This window comes from Antedon bifida, chromosome 5 (assembly GCF_963402885.1).
Source record: "Antedon bifida chromosome 5, ecAntBifi1.1, whole genome shotgun sequence".
Lineage (NCBI taxonomy): Eukaryota > Metazoa > Echinodermata > Crinoidea > Comatulida > Antedonidae > Antedon > Antedon bifida.
In genome coordinates, this window is record NC_136230.1 from 31,603,096 (window position 1) to 31,620,738 (window position 17,643).

The 17,643-nt window shown below is 32.3% G+C and overlaps 2 protein-coding genes across 3 annotated transcripts in view; one reads left to right on the forward strand and one right to left on the reverse strand.

Moving 5' to 3' along the window:
• LOC144842397 (protocadherin-9-like) overlaps nucleotides 1–17,643 on the reverse strand; it is a 215,377-nt gene that overhangs the window by 26,885 nt on the left and 170,849 nt on the right. The gene's annotated exons all lie outside the window — the stretch shown is intronic.
• LOC144841899 (uncharacterized) lies at nucleotides 1,066–16,355 on the forward strand. 2 transcript variants are annotated; one of them, XM_078698186.1, is made up of 11 exons: nucleotides 1,066–1,151; nucleotides 10,389–10,467; nucleotides 10,644–10,785; nucleotides 11,231–11,412; nucleotides 11,690–11,789; nucleotides 11,953–12,060; nucleotides 12,275–12,381; nucleotides 12,751–12,968; nucleotides 13,266–13,342; nucleotides 13,539–13,701; nucleotides 14,237–16,355. In XM_078698186.1, exons 2-11 carry the CDS (start codon nucleotides 10,424–10,426, stop codon nucleotides 14,269–14,271), a joined length of 1,176 nt encoding a protein of 391 aa, XP_078554312.1. In that variant the 5' UTR covers nucleotides 1,066–1,151; nucleotides 10,389–10,423; the 3' UTR covers nucleotides 14,272–16,355. The 2 variants fall into 2 exon arrangements, with proteins under 2 accessions (XP_078554312.1, XP_078554311.1); XM_078698185.1 differs by lacking the exon at nucleotides 1,066–1,151 and adding an exon at nucleotides 6,642–6,730.

Sequence of the window (17,643 nt, forward strand, 5' to 3'; positions counted from 1 at the left end):
ACAAGCGACAGTTCGCATAATCCATCGCTTGTGATTGTTGAAATCACTTGCGTTGCGTTACGTCCTTGTGTTGCGTCTCTAGTGGGAACCAAGCATTACTTGCTTGCGCTGTGCATACGATTGCGTTGCATCTCTAGTGGGAACCAAGCTTAAGTGATTTGACCAAGATGGATTACTGTCGCTTGTCAACTCGCTTCCGCTCTGCATACGATTGCGTTGCGTCTCTAGTGGGAACAACCACCAAGCCAATAGGAACATGGCAGTTCACTAATAGTGATCTCCATAACTTCGGAAATCACCCCTACTTGGAACTTTTTCAAATTCTTCTTTTTTTATTCTCTTCCTTTAGATCATCGTACGCTTCCTTCAAATATTTACTCAAAAACCATCTCTCTCAGGTGGCCAATTAATTACTTCTAACATTTTAATTTGAAATTATTTTTGAATTTATTTTTTATTATAAATGCTATCATTCTGACATGTTCCCTAATGATCAGCTTTGACTGGATAGACCACCCTTATAAAATATTGTTGATATACATAATAACAGATTCCAGAAAAACGCGGTATAGAATTACAAAAAAAGGGAAAAAGAAATAAATTATTTTTTTTTATAAACAATGAATTGTTGAAGATTCGAACTCAGTCTAACAAGAGTCCATCTTCACCCTTCAACATGACCACAGTGTTACACTGTGCGCTAACTGATCGGTTGCATTCTTTATGGTAAAATGTTAACTTAAGATAATTAGTATTTTTAATTAAACACTTTAGGTGTCACGTGAAGACGAAAAGCCAATCAGGCAACCGAATTTTCTATTTGCACAACCGTTTAAACAAAAATATAATTCAAGAAAAAGGATAATCAATAACTATACTTTATAGATATATATTCCATTCTAGCTATATTAGTTTAAAAAGATATTTATGTAAAATTAAACTTAAGATTTCTCGGTATTGTTTATTAAGTTTTGTTCATCATTTAAAAAAAAAGTTATTTTAGTTACGTCACGGTTGATCGATTTCCGCGTTGCGACAAATCTGATTTTCACTTATTCATTGACAGCCTGCCTTACTGATCCTGACTTATATATTTTCGCCTTGGCCTTGATTTTTGCCTTACCTGAAAACATGGAAAGAAGAGTGGCACGGTAATAACATCTAGAATTCTAACTTATTATATTCTCTAATTATTTTTTTCTAAATTCTATGCAAGTTTTTGAAGGTCTTTATTAGTTACCAACAATCGGCGATACTACCTCATCCTCCTAACTAAGTACCAATTAGCGCTACTTATTTAACCCAGGCCTAGATAGTAACCTTGCCTTGTCTAGTGAAAAGATAAAACTCTAGTCTAATTTGCTAGCTTCTTTATTTTAAGCATTTTATCTACAGTAATTAGTTTCAATGTAATTCAAATGTTTCTATTATGAACATTGACGCCAACAAAATATCATTTTAAACCAACCGCCATTTCGAATTTTAAAATGGCCGACATTCCACACTGAACTTGTCACTGGAAAGGGAAAGTTTCGTAGTTACTTTTCGTTTGGTATCATTGGATTAGCTTTTTAAAAATTCCTAATACTATACAGTTTTTGTTTTGAAATCCTCTAATAAAATAATAGCATTAGCTGGTCTTTTTAAGATCGGATATAAATCATTTTTTTCTCTTGGAGATAATTAGTCCAGGGGCTTATGTCATTTTGTAGGCTTTTGATGTTAATTGTCGGCACCAACGTTTTTCTGACTCCGAATTTTCCTCTGAACAAGAAAAACTTTGGTGCCATTTTTTTCGACCATGGCAAGTGGCCGCCATTTTGATTTTCAAGATGGCGGACTAACTTTAACAAAACTGATCATGTGTGGTATCATTGGAAAGGGAATACAATACTGATCATTTATTGCCATTACACCCATACCCTAAAATGCATAGCAACAAAGATAATCGCAATTACATTATGTCATGTGATCAAAATGAGGTCAAAGGTCAAATTTCCACCACTTATGAATACCATTGTGTTTGGTATCGACGGAAAGCTTTTTTTATACTTTGTACAGCTGTACATATAGTTTTTACATTCATCACACCATTTTCTAGAAATTTAAAATTTTGTCTATAAATAATATAGCTAACAACTTATTTCAAGTTTAGTTTATTACTGTAACGATATGTTAAGTAATTGTAAAAAAAAATATTTAAAAAGTTACGTCAAGTTTATTTATTTATTTCGTTTTCTTTCAGTAGGGTAGCCCTCTCAGTAATAAAATAAAACTGCTCTTCCGAGGGGCCCTTACGGCACATTTAAACAAAATTTGAAAACAACTTAAACTAAACTTAAACTAAAACTAAACTTCAATGCATGTTCTCATTATTATTATAACTTTTATACCATATTTAAATATATTTCACTGCAACCATCCTAGACCACCGGCAACAATAAATGAATCTTAACAAGTGATTTAAAACGGTTATAATTCATTCATTATCTCTGGAACGCGATACATTTTGTAAATTACGGTTAGCTCAGTGAGTGAAATGCGTGGCTAAATGGTCAATGCACAGTTGAGTCAGAATCTACAAAATGTAAAAATGAAAATACCACTGCTAAAAAAAAACTAGCTCACATGCCACACCACAATGAGAAGGTAATAACAAAGTTAAGACTATGGAAATAACAAACAAAAAACAAAAACCTAAAAAGGGCCATAAATAATTTTATTCTTGATCAATTACAGCTGGCGCTTCGGGAAATATATATTCCCTCGAACTTAATATCATTCCCTCGGGGATGTCAAATCTTATATTTAACCTCTAAGCAGTCAATATCTGTTATATTATATAGCCAAGAACAAGTCTGCTGGGTTGGGTGAAGCTAGGCTAGGCCTCCTATAGTATTTGTATTGTATTTAAACAAGCCTGCCTAGACACCTTACCTTGCGAAGAATAATATACAGATAATTACTAATTAATGATTCCTTGGCAATAAAATATTCACTTAGGCCTAGGTCGTTTAAATTAACAGAAGAATTTCCATCAATAAGCCTATTAAAAATAATATTATAATCAGGTAGGCCGAATAAACAATTAGTCGTCTTCTCGATCTTCGAGGAGCCGAATCACCGGATGTTCAGCGCGTACTAGTTACTAGGTTACTACCGTGAGTATTGACCAATCACAAACGGTGTTTCATCACATTTAGGGTGGACTTATAACAAATGAGGGCGCTAATGTATGCATAGTTTAAATAGTTTAGATGATTAATTTCTTCAAGCAACTTCCGTGGCGCAGCGGTTGAAGCGAATTGTCTTGCGATGGAGTGACAATTCCACCCGAGTTCAAGATCGATTTGATGACTTTTGTTTATTTATCGGCAACGCGAGTGTTGGCACACGAAAATTACAGTCAATATCATCGTACTCGAGAATCTATATGTTTAATGACAGGGGACACGATAATTACGCGAAAATTACACAGTCAATATCATCGTTCTCGAGGATATATACGATTTACGATCCTCACAGCGGTAGTCATGTGATGCAGTTTCAACCAATCACGTTAGCGTATTTACATAGGCTATGTAATATATATTAGTCGTCAGTTCACTGCGTTCCATTATTCACCAATAAAATGTGCCATTTTATTGAGGTCTTGCCTCTACTAGGAGGTTGTAATTTATCATTTTACTATGCAGCTAATGTATAACTACTAAGATAATCTTTACCAATATTGTACTAAGAAGAAACTACCAAATCATTTTTTTGTGCATAAATTTCAAATGTTTGACAACCATTGTGTTGGGAAGACTCGTGCTGAATATTACGCTGCAGAAGGAACACTTCATAAAGATTTTATATACTTGAACTTGCAGTCAAGACATAACTTTTAAAAACATGTACATGCTCAATATCAACAAGAGGATATTTAGAAGAATATTGCAAAAACAGTAATTCTTGCTGCATATATTAACTAACCGATTAACCGATATTGAATCGATGATTGATCGATTCTAATACATTGAAATAAAACTGATATGTTAGATCTCTGTATGTAGACTTTTCAAGTGCCTTTAACACCATTATTCCTGCATTTCTTGCTCGTCGGCTTAAAGACATGGAGATAAACCACAATATCATCAGGTGGCTGTCCGATTTCCTGAAATGTAGACCTCGGTTTGTAATAGCTAATGGGCACATGTCTGACAGCAGGATAATAACAAATGTTCTGTGATTAAATATGCAGACGATACTGTTAATGTTATCACAGGATACATTTTAGGTGATAAGCATGATAATGAATATGACTACCGTAAGTTGATATCAGATTTTGTAAATTGGAGCAAATTGAATAGTTTAAAGTTAAATGTTGGTAAAACTAAGGAGATGATCGTAGACTTTAGAGTAAAGATAGATCCTATTATTCCAGTTCTGATTACAAAGAAAGCTGAATATATTGTTAAAGATCCGTTGGTGCAGTTAGATGAAATATACATCCCCTTAGCAAATACTTTATTATCAAACGCAGTGGTAGAATACATGTTCCAATAACTAAGACAAACAGATCGAGATATGCCTTTGTTGCAAATGCTATTCATTTAATTAATTCACGTCACCATTGATAAAATGTTATGTTATACTCTTGTATGTAAACAATGAAACTTTATTAAATGTTTTTATATTTTTAATATTTTTTAGCAATTTATAAATTGTAAGGTTTTAGGAACATTCTGATTGTTTGAATCCTTTTAAAGCTGTTTTTAATCACCTGAATCCTATTCAATTTTTATACCTTGTCATTTTTACACCGTGTTTCATAACTTATATTTTTTGTGCCGACTGTACTAAGAGGGAACTTTTTCATAGACTACCTTATACATTTAATAATCTAAATAGCAATCATATCGATATTTTTAATGATAGACTTGGTTATTTTAAGAGGACGATTATGTGTTCACTTCTTGAACAGCCTGCATAACCTGTTTTAATTGAAATTGTTTATGGCATGCCAATCTATGTTTTATATATATATATATATATATTTTATCTCTATTTTATTGTTAACCGTTTTTGATGTTGTATTGTTTTATGTTTCAAACCTGTTAGTGGCGGTATTTATCGCTGTTGGTTTTGATTGAATAAAATAAAAAAAATAAAAAATAAAAAAATTATGTGTGTGTACATAATATATTATATTGTATATCTATTTATTATTTTACTAATAATTGTCAATCTTCAAGAAGAATTTCTGTTGTTATTTTATGATGATGATGGACAAATAAAGCATTTCAGAGTATTCAGTATTTGAATGTATTAGAATTGTATTAATTGTATGTGTATTTTTCACCATTTTCAGAACTTTTGTGAAATTAATGTGCGCATTTTGTCATTTTTAAAAGTGCTCGTGTAGCGTTATTTTAAGTCGGAATGGACTCAAAGTTGGAGAATGTACTAAGGATTGTGAGTAGAATGTGATGTATACATCAAATTTGATTTTTTTACGCTTTTTAAAAATTGCGTGCGCAAAAATGTGTTTTTGCGGAGTAATTTTTTTAAACACGCAAATGGCCTATTTCATGCTCTAAATTGATCAAAACTTAATTTTGAGCTTTTTAAAATTATAACGCGCGATTTCACGCACATGACCTTGAAACTCGAGTTTTCATTTGCCAATATTTTTACCTTGACCTGAAGTTTACGTGTAGTGAATTTCATTAATATGTGATAATGAATTATGGAGATATGATTGATAATGTGATTTCACAAAATGGCGTATACGCGACGTCACAGATGAGTGATCACACTGAAAAGCTTATTAGGACTAAGTTACAGTATTTGAAAGACATTGTACAAATTTGTGTAACAATTATCTCAAAAAGTTTAATGTAAAGGATTACCAAAATTTCACAGAGAGAAATAAACACTAAGAATAAGAAGAAGAATAAAGATTTCATACAATAACAATAGGTGATCATTTTATTCTATTCTAAATGATCACCTAATTATTTAAGTGACTGGACTCGGACTGTGAACGATAAACGGAGGACGACTAATATAGGCCAATGGAGGAACTTAATTCCTCCATTTAGTTAAGATTTATAGTATAGGGGAACGTAATTCCCCCATAGTAGTTTAACGTAATAGTAGGCCCACATGGAGGAACGTAATTCCTCCATTAGATATTTATTTGGTTTTGATAGAAAGTCTGGAATTTTTTACCTTACGCGACGCGATTAGTGCCTTTATAAAAGTGATTGTGATTGGACTATGATTGCAAATACTGTATAAATGTTTATTCATGATATTCTGAAAGATGACGTTACAAGCTTTAAAACCATACCAGTTGTGACGGGTTTCCAATGTTGGAAAGGCGAGAACATTCGATTGAAAAATAGGGTAGATTTTTAGCCGTTTACGACTGAAATCGTCAGAATTCCACACAAAACCTTACAACATTGTCTATAAAAACGTCAAAATTTATGTATTTTGAAACAAAATTAAGTTTTAATAATTAAGGACAAGTAAACTATAGGCCTAATAGTTGAATATGTCGAATATGTAAAAAAAAAAAAAATTATTTAAATCAAAATTGACTATTCCAACTTTCAAAGCTAATTATAACATGCAATATAGCTTTTGCGACACAAGGCTCCTTTCGTGGTGACGCGCGACCCATTTTACCCATAAAATACAATGAAGTTAAAGCGTTTTTTATTGAGGTATTATCCACCAGGTATGTCTACTATTTGATTAAGATACATTGTTCTTCAAATTATATTATATTTAATTCATTATATTTAGGAACAAGGTTGGTGGCGTTTTTATAGTATACGTACTTAAAAACCCAGCGAAAAAACTTCACTAATTTACAACATCTTTATAGAATAAATATATCTATCAGAAATAACAGAATAAAGCAACTATCAATCATCCAGAATTGGAATTCAATTTTCATGGTGATTTTCAGTCTTCGTAAGTGTTATTATGAGATACGTCGTCCGTTTGTTAACTAGGCCAGTTTGAATTTACGGCGCTAGTTCCGTTTCGCACCTGTCATTTATTTCGACTCAAAATTTGTTCAGCAACTTTATCGTGAGTACCACACCTTAGAATTAGGCCTCAAAAATACTTTTTCGAAGGAGATCACACAAAAAGTAAAAAATAAATCCTTTAAATTGATGAATTTACAGACGTGTTTCTCGCACATCGGTTCGTGAATTTCGCATACTCCATGTTCAATGTTGTTGTTTCTATGGAGCGCCAAAAGAGCAATCATAATAGAGGGCTAAAAACTCAGTATAATGCGTATATTTAATGCATTTATTGGTGAAAATTACGTTCAATTTTAACATATTTTGTCAATGCAATGTTACTGTTGATACTGTACATGGTTTTCGTTAACTTTTAAGAATAAAAATCTACAAATTCATCATCATAGTACATGTACTGTAGGTTTATACCTCAATGATCTAAATAATATTCCTCTTAGTCTTAGGCCAGGCTAGGTAGTGATGCCGATTTAGGGTCTGTTGATATTTGAAAACAGCACATTATTAGCAGTAACATGTTACAGCATTTTTATTGACAAAATATATTGAAATTAAACGTGTATTTCAATAATAGATGCATTAAAAAAAGACGCATTCCACTGAGTTTTTAACCATCTATTATATTTGCTCTTTTGGCGCTCCATAGAAACGAAAATATTGAACTTCCAGTATGCTAAATTCGCGAACGGTATACGAGAAACATGTCTGTAAAATCATGAATTTAAAGGATTTATTTGCTACTTTTTATGTGATTCTAATTCATAAAAGTACTTATGAGGCCAAATTCTAAGGTGTGGTATTCACAATAAGTTACTTAACAAGTTTGGAGTCAAAAGGAAGTCGAAATAAAAACAGGTGCGAAACGGAACTAGCGCCGAATTTACTAACTGTTGATCAAAAGGCGGTAAAGTGTCACAGAAGAGGGTCGTTTGTTTACCCTAGCAACAACCGAATCTACCAACGCACAGATCACGCGTCTGTGAACACTATTTCTATACCTATTGTTCCTAAAATCGTTTGTTACTATGACTACTGTAGAACAAATAAATAGGAACAATGTCAAACCAATATTCGTTAAAGACGACGAAATTCGTAAAAAAGAAGAAGAATGTATAAAATATGAGAAACTTTGCTCTGAATAATATCATAAACTGTGACCACCTTATTGGAGCCCAAAAAGTAAAAAATCTATGGCGTATAAACATAGATGATCACAGTGAACGAGTAATAAGCAATTTCTTCAGGTGTCAACATAAAAGGGAAACAAGCTAGCGTGTATGATACGAATCCATATCTTAACAGAAACGAAAATGCTGTAAGAATCTTGATAAAAGATGTATATGGCCTACCTTTGTCTCTGTGAGAAACGAAGAAATCCTAGACGCATTGAGAAAACTTGGTTGTAAAACTGTGAATCAACATAGAGCAGTACTGGTTGAACCTTTCAAAGGGAGCCTACCCAGGTTTACCAAAACTAACAATTTTAACGCCAGAATTTTCCACAAAGAACAAGTTACAGAAATAATATGCTTTGAATGTGGGTTGAAAGGACACAAAATAAATGCATGTCCGAAAATGTTAAATCAAATAGTGTGCTACACCTGTAACAAAACAGGACATATGGCGTACAACTGTGAAGAAAAACGCATAAGCGACCCCATTGAAGAAATTAGAGGACCCTCAACGGAATTGTCATTCCCTAAAGAAAAAACCGAAACGATTATGTCATTTCATTTCACATTTATTCAATTAAGAAGAAACAGAAAGCGAAAATGAAGAAGATGAAGTTCTTTCATGCAGCAAAGAGAGTAGCAATGAGGACGAGGCTGGAAGTAAAATATTATCAACTATCAGTAACGAGGTTGCAGACAAAATGAAGATGAAGCTTCTAATACTGGATATGTTCTAGAGGTGCTGAATGATCTCCTCACTCAACCAACAAGACAAGGAAATACAGTCGATTCAATGGAGCTGGAAGAAAAGGTTCAAGAAATTATGCATGAAACAATTCAAAAAGTAAAAACGATCAGCAAAGACTATTGCTAAACACCGAAAACCTCCAAAAAAACATAGCAAACCCCATCGAACCAACATAAAAAGTGATTGAATCATGTAGTGTACAACCCACTGGGCATATCAACAGTGGAAATTTAATTTTTTTTTTACATTAACTACTTATTTTTGGGGTAAAACATCTTTTTTTGGTCAAAAATGATTGCTAAACTCCGCAAACCTCCAAAAAACCTTTTTTCTTTGGGGAAAGAAAAAAGAAAAAAAATTAAAAGAACACCACTCATCAAGCAAGTGTGTGAAGGCTTCTAAGTCCAGATCCCGGTAAATGGAAGTGTATTATATGTATCCCATTGAATATACTGTAAATACAAGCCTACTCAATTTAGAAGAACAGACTTTTATGTAGAAACGTTAAAAGATGTGGTACACATCAACAATATTTTAGGTCGACATCAAATAAATTTAGCAGAAATTAAAACACAATTGCACAATTTAATTTTAAATTACTACACAACATTTGACCTTGTAAAAAAAGGCTTAAAGATTGGAAAATAGTAGAAAACAATATATGTGACAGGTGTAAACAAGAGATTGAATGTGCATTACATATGCTAGTTGAATGTACAGCAATTCAAAATGTATGGCTTAAATTTAATGACCTCATATTTAAGTGTTTTCCAACAGAAGGTAATTAATTGGTATAAAATATTCACATTTTGCATTTACAAATCATGCATTTTGGAAAAATTAGAAAAAACGAAAAAGCTTCATCTGTACCTTTATGCCAAATATGTATCTATATCGTTTTAAGAATTACATAATTATTTAAACTATTATACATTGGTTCGTAAATGAATACGTTTATAAATACCTGTTAAGTCATGTTAATGAAAATGAGAAGAAATTACAATAAAGGTGGGCGATTCCCACGAAAGATAAAAAAATTATATTTAGGAACACCGCCGTGTAGTTTGCCCATCCAGCCACACACACGGCGGCGGCAGCAGCTCCTGAACGTAAATCATTGTGTTTGTGGTAAGCCTTCTGTTGACGTTTCAATTTAACATAGGCCTATATATTTTTCATTCCACAAAATAAGTTAAAAAGGTTCATTCGTCACACAACATGTCAATGTTATGCGCGATTTGAACGATTTGCGCAATTTGAAATTGCGCAAAAAATTCCTTGCGCAATTTCAAATTGTGCAAGGAATTTCACTACTAAAATAAGGAAATGCGATATTACTGTATCTTATATTAAGACAATTTTATTATTGTCTTTTAAAAACACTAACCAAATAAATTGTTTCTTTTTTATTGATCATTCTAGGTATTATTTTAGAATATGAACAAAGTCGAAGTCAGATGGTCAAAACAAAATCTATAGATCTTCTAGATCTAAAACCAGAGTATGTAGTATTGTAGTATCTATTTTATACCCGGTCTACATAATTATATTATTATTAGATTAGTTTGATTGACAAAATAAGTGTCATGTTCCCATAATTCCCATAATAATATGGTAGTGATATTATATTACTGTGTACATGATTTTCTTAATTGAGTGTTTTTTCAATATTTATAGGACAGATGTTGATGCCTTGTTGGACCAGACAGCTAAAAAAGAAGCGCTGATTACTCCTAGTCGCATGGAACAAGTTCGTCAACTTATCGAGAAACTTCAGACCAAACTTTCTCAGTCTGATCACAAATTTTTTCTTTTTAAGGTAATAAAGAAAGTTTTGTTTAAGTAACTTATCTATGATTTCGCATTCGCAGTAAAGCCGTCACCATAATTTGCTGATGAGTTTTCATTGTTGTTAAACATACAAGAGATAGTACCCGTCATTTCAATTGCTAATTTGAGCTGCATTAGGTTTAGCCGAAATGTTTAGTCTTCAACACTTCAATAGCCAGATCAGCAAGAGAAATGTTTCTAGCTACTCTTTCGGGTCAATAGACTAGTCTCGCAAGATGCGCAAATTTCTAGTAAACACAATATCAATATTTGAGATCTGAGTTTTCTAGACACCCTTGAATTCCAGCATATCAAAGTCAACTTCTCAAAGTCAAAGTCTTTCAAGCTCTCTAGTAAACAGTTTCGATAACTGAAAATAGAGTTTTGTGGTTTTTTGTCAACATGTTCAAGTGTATTCATTACTACTATTGTAGGTTCTTCGAGCTCATATACTTCCGCTAACAAACGTGGCTTTTAACAAATCTGGCTCAAGTTTTATAACAGGGAGTTATGACAGAACATGTAAGATCTGGGATACAGCATCAGGGGAGGAACTGCATACGTTGGAAGGGCATCGCAATGTTGTCTATGCAATTGCTTTCAATAATCCTTATGGGTAATTAATTATTACAATTAATTGATTAAACTTTTATAATGTATAAAAATGATATTTTTATAATTCATCACAATGGCAAAACTCTTGTTTACTATTTTTTAAATGCAAATATCTATATAGAGTTTAGTACTCTCTATGGTTTTATGTATTTTGTTTCATTTATAAAGTTATATAGCACCTTTCTATAGTTTGGCCAGATATTTCATTTTTCCAAGTATCTCTATCGACCATAAAGTCAAGTTTTTTCAATATTTGATGAGTTTATTTTATTCTTTAGTGATAAGATCGCAACAGGTTCATTTGATAAGACTTGCAAGCTATGGAGCTCTGAAAGTGGAAAATGTTATCACACCTTTAGGGGCCACACAGCAGAAATAGTAAGTACAGTGAGTCAGGCATGGATTTAGGCGGGAGTTAAACAGGCTTTAGTTCCACACGCAAAACAAAACAGCGTCGACTCTGTGTGAAGCTAACCTTTTTCATTTCATATGTTTAGTTTATTTTCCAAGGTTAGGTTTTTCATCTTCTTTCTCCAAACAGGTATGTGTCGCATTCAACCCACAGAGCACCATTGTAGCTACTGGTAGTATGGATACCACAGCTAAGCTATGGGACACTCAATCTGGGGCAGAAATATGTACATTATCGGTAAGTAAATGCACAATCAATTGGTTGTTTTGCCATCTAGAGCCATTACTTCCTTTTACCGATGTATTTGGGATTCTTTTTTCAGTACTCTTGGGTGGACTTTTCAAAATATACTCTTTCAGTCTTTTCGAAATGATCTGTTGAAATTTCGAAAAGATAGGTTTTTAGAAACATAAATGTTGATGTTAATACTAATTCAATTTGGTTTTTTCAGGGACATTCTGCTGAAATTATAGCATTATCTTTCAACACGATTGGTTCTCAGATTATTACTGGATCATTCGACCACACAGTTTCTTGCTGGGATATCAGAAGTAAAAGGTAAATTATTCATATCATATGTAGGTCATAAACAGGTCATTATGTAAGTCAAGGTCACAATTTTGACGATCTATTACGATGTCATTTGTCCAAGTCATAGTGTACCTTTTCGCGGTGACTGTACACCCAAATGATTTAAATTCGCATGTCTGTAAAAACAGAATCCAAGTTTGTCACCTGGACGTACAATTTACAAAGTTCGGTTTTGAAACTTTAAAAAAGTTGATAGTACTTCCATATGATGACATAAGTAGGTTGTACGTCATCGCAAAATCAAAAACTTGCTATAGTTAATAGCCCCATCAGCTTTTATTTGTTTATTTATGTAATATAAAAATTTGTGTATATTTTGTACATTTTTTTTGCTAGGCAACTATACACATTAATAGGACACCGTGGTGAGATAAGCTCAGCCCAATTTAATTATGATTGCTCATTAATTGTTACTGGTTCAATGGACAAGTGCTGCAAGATATGGTCTACTGATAATGGCAAATGTGTTGGTACTTTGCGTGGACACGAAGATGAAATTCTGGACGTGGTGTTTGATTATACAGGCCAGTACATTGCAACCGCTTCCGCTGATGGTAAATATCTATTTATTTCTGATTTCTTATTCAGATATTTGCCCTTCCGATTTCTCCGGTATTTTACCGAATACTATAAATTACTTCAGAGAATACTTGTAGTAACATTATTTGTTACACCATCAACGGCCCTAAACTATAATCATGCTTTAAAAGATGTGGCCCACTGAGTTTCCATGAAACATCCATATTTTCATTAATTATCCTCAGTTTTACTAAATACTGGAGAAATTATTGGATATGCTTGAATTTCGTGGAATGACTCAAAATTCAAGATAAGATTTTGTCTTTCTATAGGTACAGCACGTGTATACAATGCCGCAACACATCAATGCGTGTGCAAACTTGAAGGACATGAGGGAGAAATATTAAAGGTTAGTTTGGATGTCACTCACTTTGTGTCGTACAGCTTCCACAGTGCTCAATCGTCTGTACACAGTAGGGCATGAAATGGAACAGTACCTCTAGGTAACCCATTACTCTTTCAAACAATTAACTGGGTTCTTGAGCCAGATGTGTAACTGGACCTCGAATTTCAAAAAGATAGGTTTTTATATTTTTTTTTAATAGATTGCATTTAACCCTCAAGGAAGCAAAATATTAACTGCAAGTGCGGATAAGACAGGTCGGTTGTGGGACTCTAAGACGGGTAAATGTCTACAAGTTCTAGAAGGTCATACTGATGAAATATTTAGCTGTGCTTTTAACTATGAGGGTAGCACTATTATTACAGGTAAAATCAATTGCTAATAGTAATAGAGAGTTATATATATTTTATACATTTTTTTACTTTTCAGTCATTTCTTGAAACCCTTTTATACTAAACTCTGTTTGAATTTTCTTTAATAATTTATGTTCAAGTTTTGTTGGTAAATGTGATCTGTGCCACGTTTAACAACTTAATTTTCAACGAATACATCTTAAATGCGTGAAATGTGATCCTCGCGTCAAAGCGCAGTAAAAATCATCATGCACTGTATTATGTGTGTGAAGTAATACACAAATTTTACTTGTACGTATACAGATGTGGAGGTTTAAAAGGATGCCTTCATGTCCCTTAATAGGGGTTGTTTGCTAAATAGGGATTGGCTGTAGTGTTAAAACATGTATTTCCCCTCGTTTTGTGAGAAAGTGAATTCAGGGGTTCTACTATAGTAACCCCTATTTTGATAGAAAACAGTCTTAAAACACAAGCAACATATATTTCGGTAAATAAAGAATGATCGATAAGATATTAGTTTTGGTAAATAATTTTTTTTTTTTTTCAGGTAGTAAAGATAATACTTGCCGTATCTGGAGATGACGGCCTCATTGATAACATTGATTGTTTCATATACTTTACATCTTGACAGGTGTCATATATATTGTTGTAATAGATATTCTTTAAAACTAAATAATGAAATATAATTTCATTCTAAACTTCCATATTTTGTACACACTTCCAATTTATCAATCAGATTAATTACATTAGCTCAAAATACATTTCAATTAATTACAATAAAGACACCTTAAGCCAAATAACGGGCTGGTTTAAAGCATTAGTATATTAGTATATATTTTTAACTTTTTATCTTGTATTTTAATCCGTTATATAATACTGCACGTTTTAAATTGTTGCAACATTTTTTATGTTTGTTTTAATCTACCAAGCAAAGTGAATTTCCATTTTTATCAGATAAGTCTAGCCCCACCAAGACATACAAAGTCTTCCAACCAAACAACCTGTTTTTAAAGTTTCTATCTGGCCCGTACGACTGGCTCTTTTAGGTAAGCAATTGTTTTGTATTAATTAGTTTTATAGGATAGATTTAATAGACTAGCGACTTCTCATTTTGTTTATGATGTATAAAGACACTAACGTACCAAGGATATGCATTATAGGCTACCCATACACATTAAAGTAAGGTCCCAAATTGTTTTAGCGAGTGCGTTGTACCTGAATATCAGTGTGTTAATTATTGTATTTTATTAATTATTAGAAGCCAATGCGTTGGACGAAAAGCTGCCGCCTTGTTATTATGATCCATCTTTATATTATTTTAGGCCATTAATATTAGGCTACTTAAACGAGCGCCATGACTATGAGGACCGATCAATCATCGATTCAATAATACATTGAAATAAAACTGATATGTTAGATCTCTGTATGTAGACTTTTCAAGTGCCTTTAACACCATTATTCCTGCATTTCTTGCTCGTCGGCTTAAAGACATGGAGATAAACCACAATATCATCAGGTGGCTGTCCGATTTCCTGAAATGTAGACCTCGGTTTGTAATAGCTAATGGGCACATGTCTGACAGCAGGATAACAAATGTTCTGTGATTAAATATGCAGACGATACTGTTAATGTTATCACAGGATACATTTTAGGTGATAAGCATGATAATGAATATGACTACCGTAAGTTGATATCAGATTTTGTAAATTGGAGCAAATTGAATAGTTTAAAGTTAAATGTTGGTAAAACTAAGGAGATGATCGTAGACTTTAGAGTAAAGAAAGATCCTATTATTCCAGTTCTGATTACAAAGAAAGCTGAATATATTGTTGAAGATCCGTTGGTGCAGTTAGATGAAATATACATCCCCTTAGCAAATACTTTATTATCAAATGCAGTGGTAGAATACATGTTCCAATAACTAAGACAAACAGATCGAGATATGCCTTTGTTGCAAATGCTATTCATTTAATTAATTCACGTCACCATTGATAAAATATTATGTTATACTCTTGTATGTAAACAATGAAACTTTATTAAATGTTTTTATATTTTTAATATTTTTTAGCAATTTATAAATTGTAAGGTTTTAGGAACATTCTGATTGTTTGAATCCTTTTAAAGCTGTTTTTAATCACCTGAATCCTATTCAATTTTTATACCTTGTCATTTTTACACCGTGTTTCATAACTTATATTTTTTGTGCCGACTGTACTAAGAGGGGACTTTTTCATAGACTACCTTATACATTTAATAATCTAAATAGCAATCATATCGATATTTTTAATGATAGACTTGGTTATTTTAAGAAGACGATTATGTGTTCACTTCTTGAACAGCCTGCATAACCTGTTTTAATTGAAATTGTTTATGGCATGCCAATCTATGTTTTATATATATATATATTTTATCTCTATTTTATTGTTAACCGTTTTTGATGTTGTATTGTTTATGTTTCAAACCTGTTAGTGGCGGTATTTATCGCTGTTGGTTTTGATTGAATAAAATAAAAAAAATAAAAAATAAAAAAATTATGTGTGTGTACATAATATATTATATTGTATATCTATTTATTATTTTACTAATAATTGTCAATCTTCAAGAAGAATTTCTGTTGTTATTTTATGATGATGATGGACAAATAAAGCATTTCAGAGTATTCAGTATTTGAATGTATTAGAATTGTATTAATTGTATGTGTATTTTTCACCATTTTCAGAACTTTTGTGAAATTAATGTGCACATTTTGTCATTTTTAAAAGTGCTCGTGTAGCGTTATTTTAAGTCGGAATGGACTCAAAGTTGGAGAATGTACTAAGGATTGTGAGTAGAATGTGATGTATACATCAAATTTGATTTTTTTACGCTTTTTAAAAATTGCGTGCGCAAAAATGTGTTTTTGCGGAGTAATTTTTTTAAACACGCAAATGGCCTATTTCATGCTCTAAATTGATCAAAACTTAATTTTGAGCTTTTTAAAATTATAACGCGCGATTTCACGCACATGACCTTGAAACTCTCGAGTTTTCATTTGCCAATATTTTTACCTTGACCTGAAGTTTACGTGTAGTGAATTTCATTAATATGTGATAATGAATTATGGAGATATGATTGATAATGTGATTTCACAGATGAGTGATCACACTGAAAAGCTTATTTAGGACTAAGTTACAGTATTTGAAAGACATTGTGAAATTTTGGTAATCCTTTACATTAAACTTTTTGAGATAATTGTTACACAAATTTGTACAGAGAGAAATAAACACTAAGAATAAGAAGAAGAAGAATAAAGATTTCATACAATAACAATAGGTGATCATTTTATTCTAAATGATCACCTAATTATTTAAGTGACTGGACTCGGACTGTGGACGATAAACGGAGGACGACTAATATAGGCCAATGGAGGAACTTAATTCCTCCATTTAGTTAAGATTTATAGTATAGGGGGAACGTAATTCCCCCATAGTAGTTTAACGTAATAGTAGGCCCACATTGAGGAACGTAATTCCTCCATTAGATATTTATTTGGTTTTGATAGAAAGTCTGGAATTTTTTACCTTACGCGACGCGATTAGTGCCTTTATAAAAGTGATTGTGATTGGACTATGATTGCAAATACTGTATAAATGTTTATTCATGATATTCTGAAAGATGACGTGACGTTACAAGCTTTAAAACCATACCAGTTGTGACGGGTTTCCAATGTTGGAAAGGCGAGAACATTCGATTGAAAAATAGGGTAGATTTTTGGCCGTTTACGACTGAAATCGTCAGAATTCCACACAAAACCTTACAACATTGTCTATAAAAACGTCAAAATTTATGTATTTTGAAACAAAATTAAGTTTTAATAATTAAGGACAAGTAAACTATAGGCCTAATAGTTGAATATGTCGAATATGTAAAAAAAAAAAAAAATTATTTAAAGTCAAAATTGACTATTCCAACTTT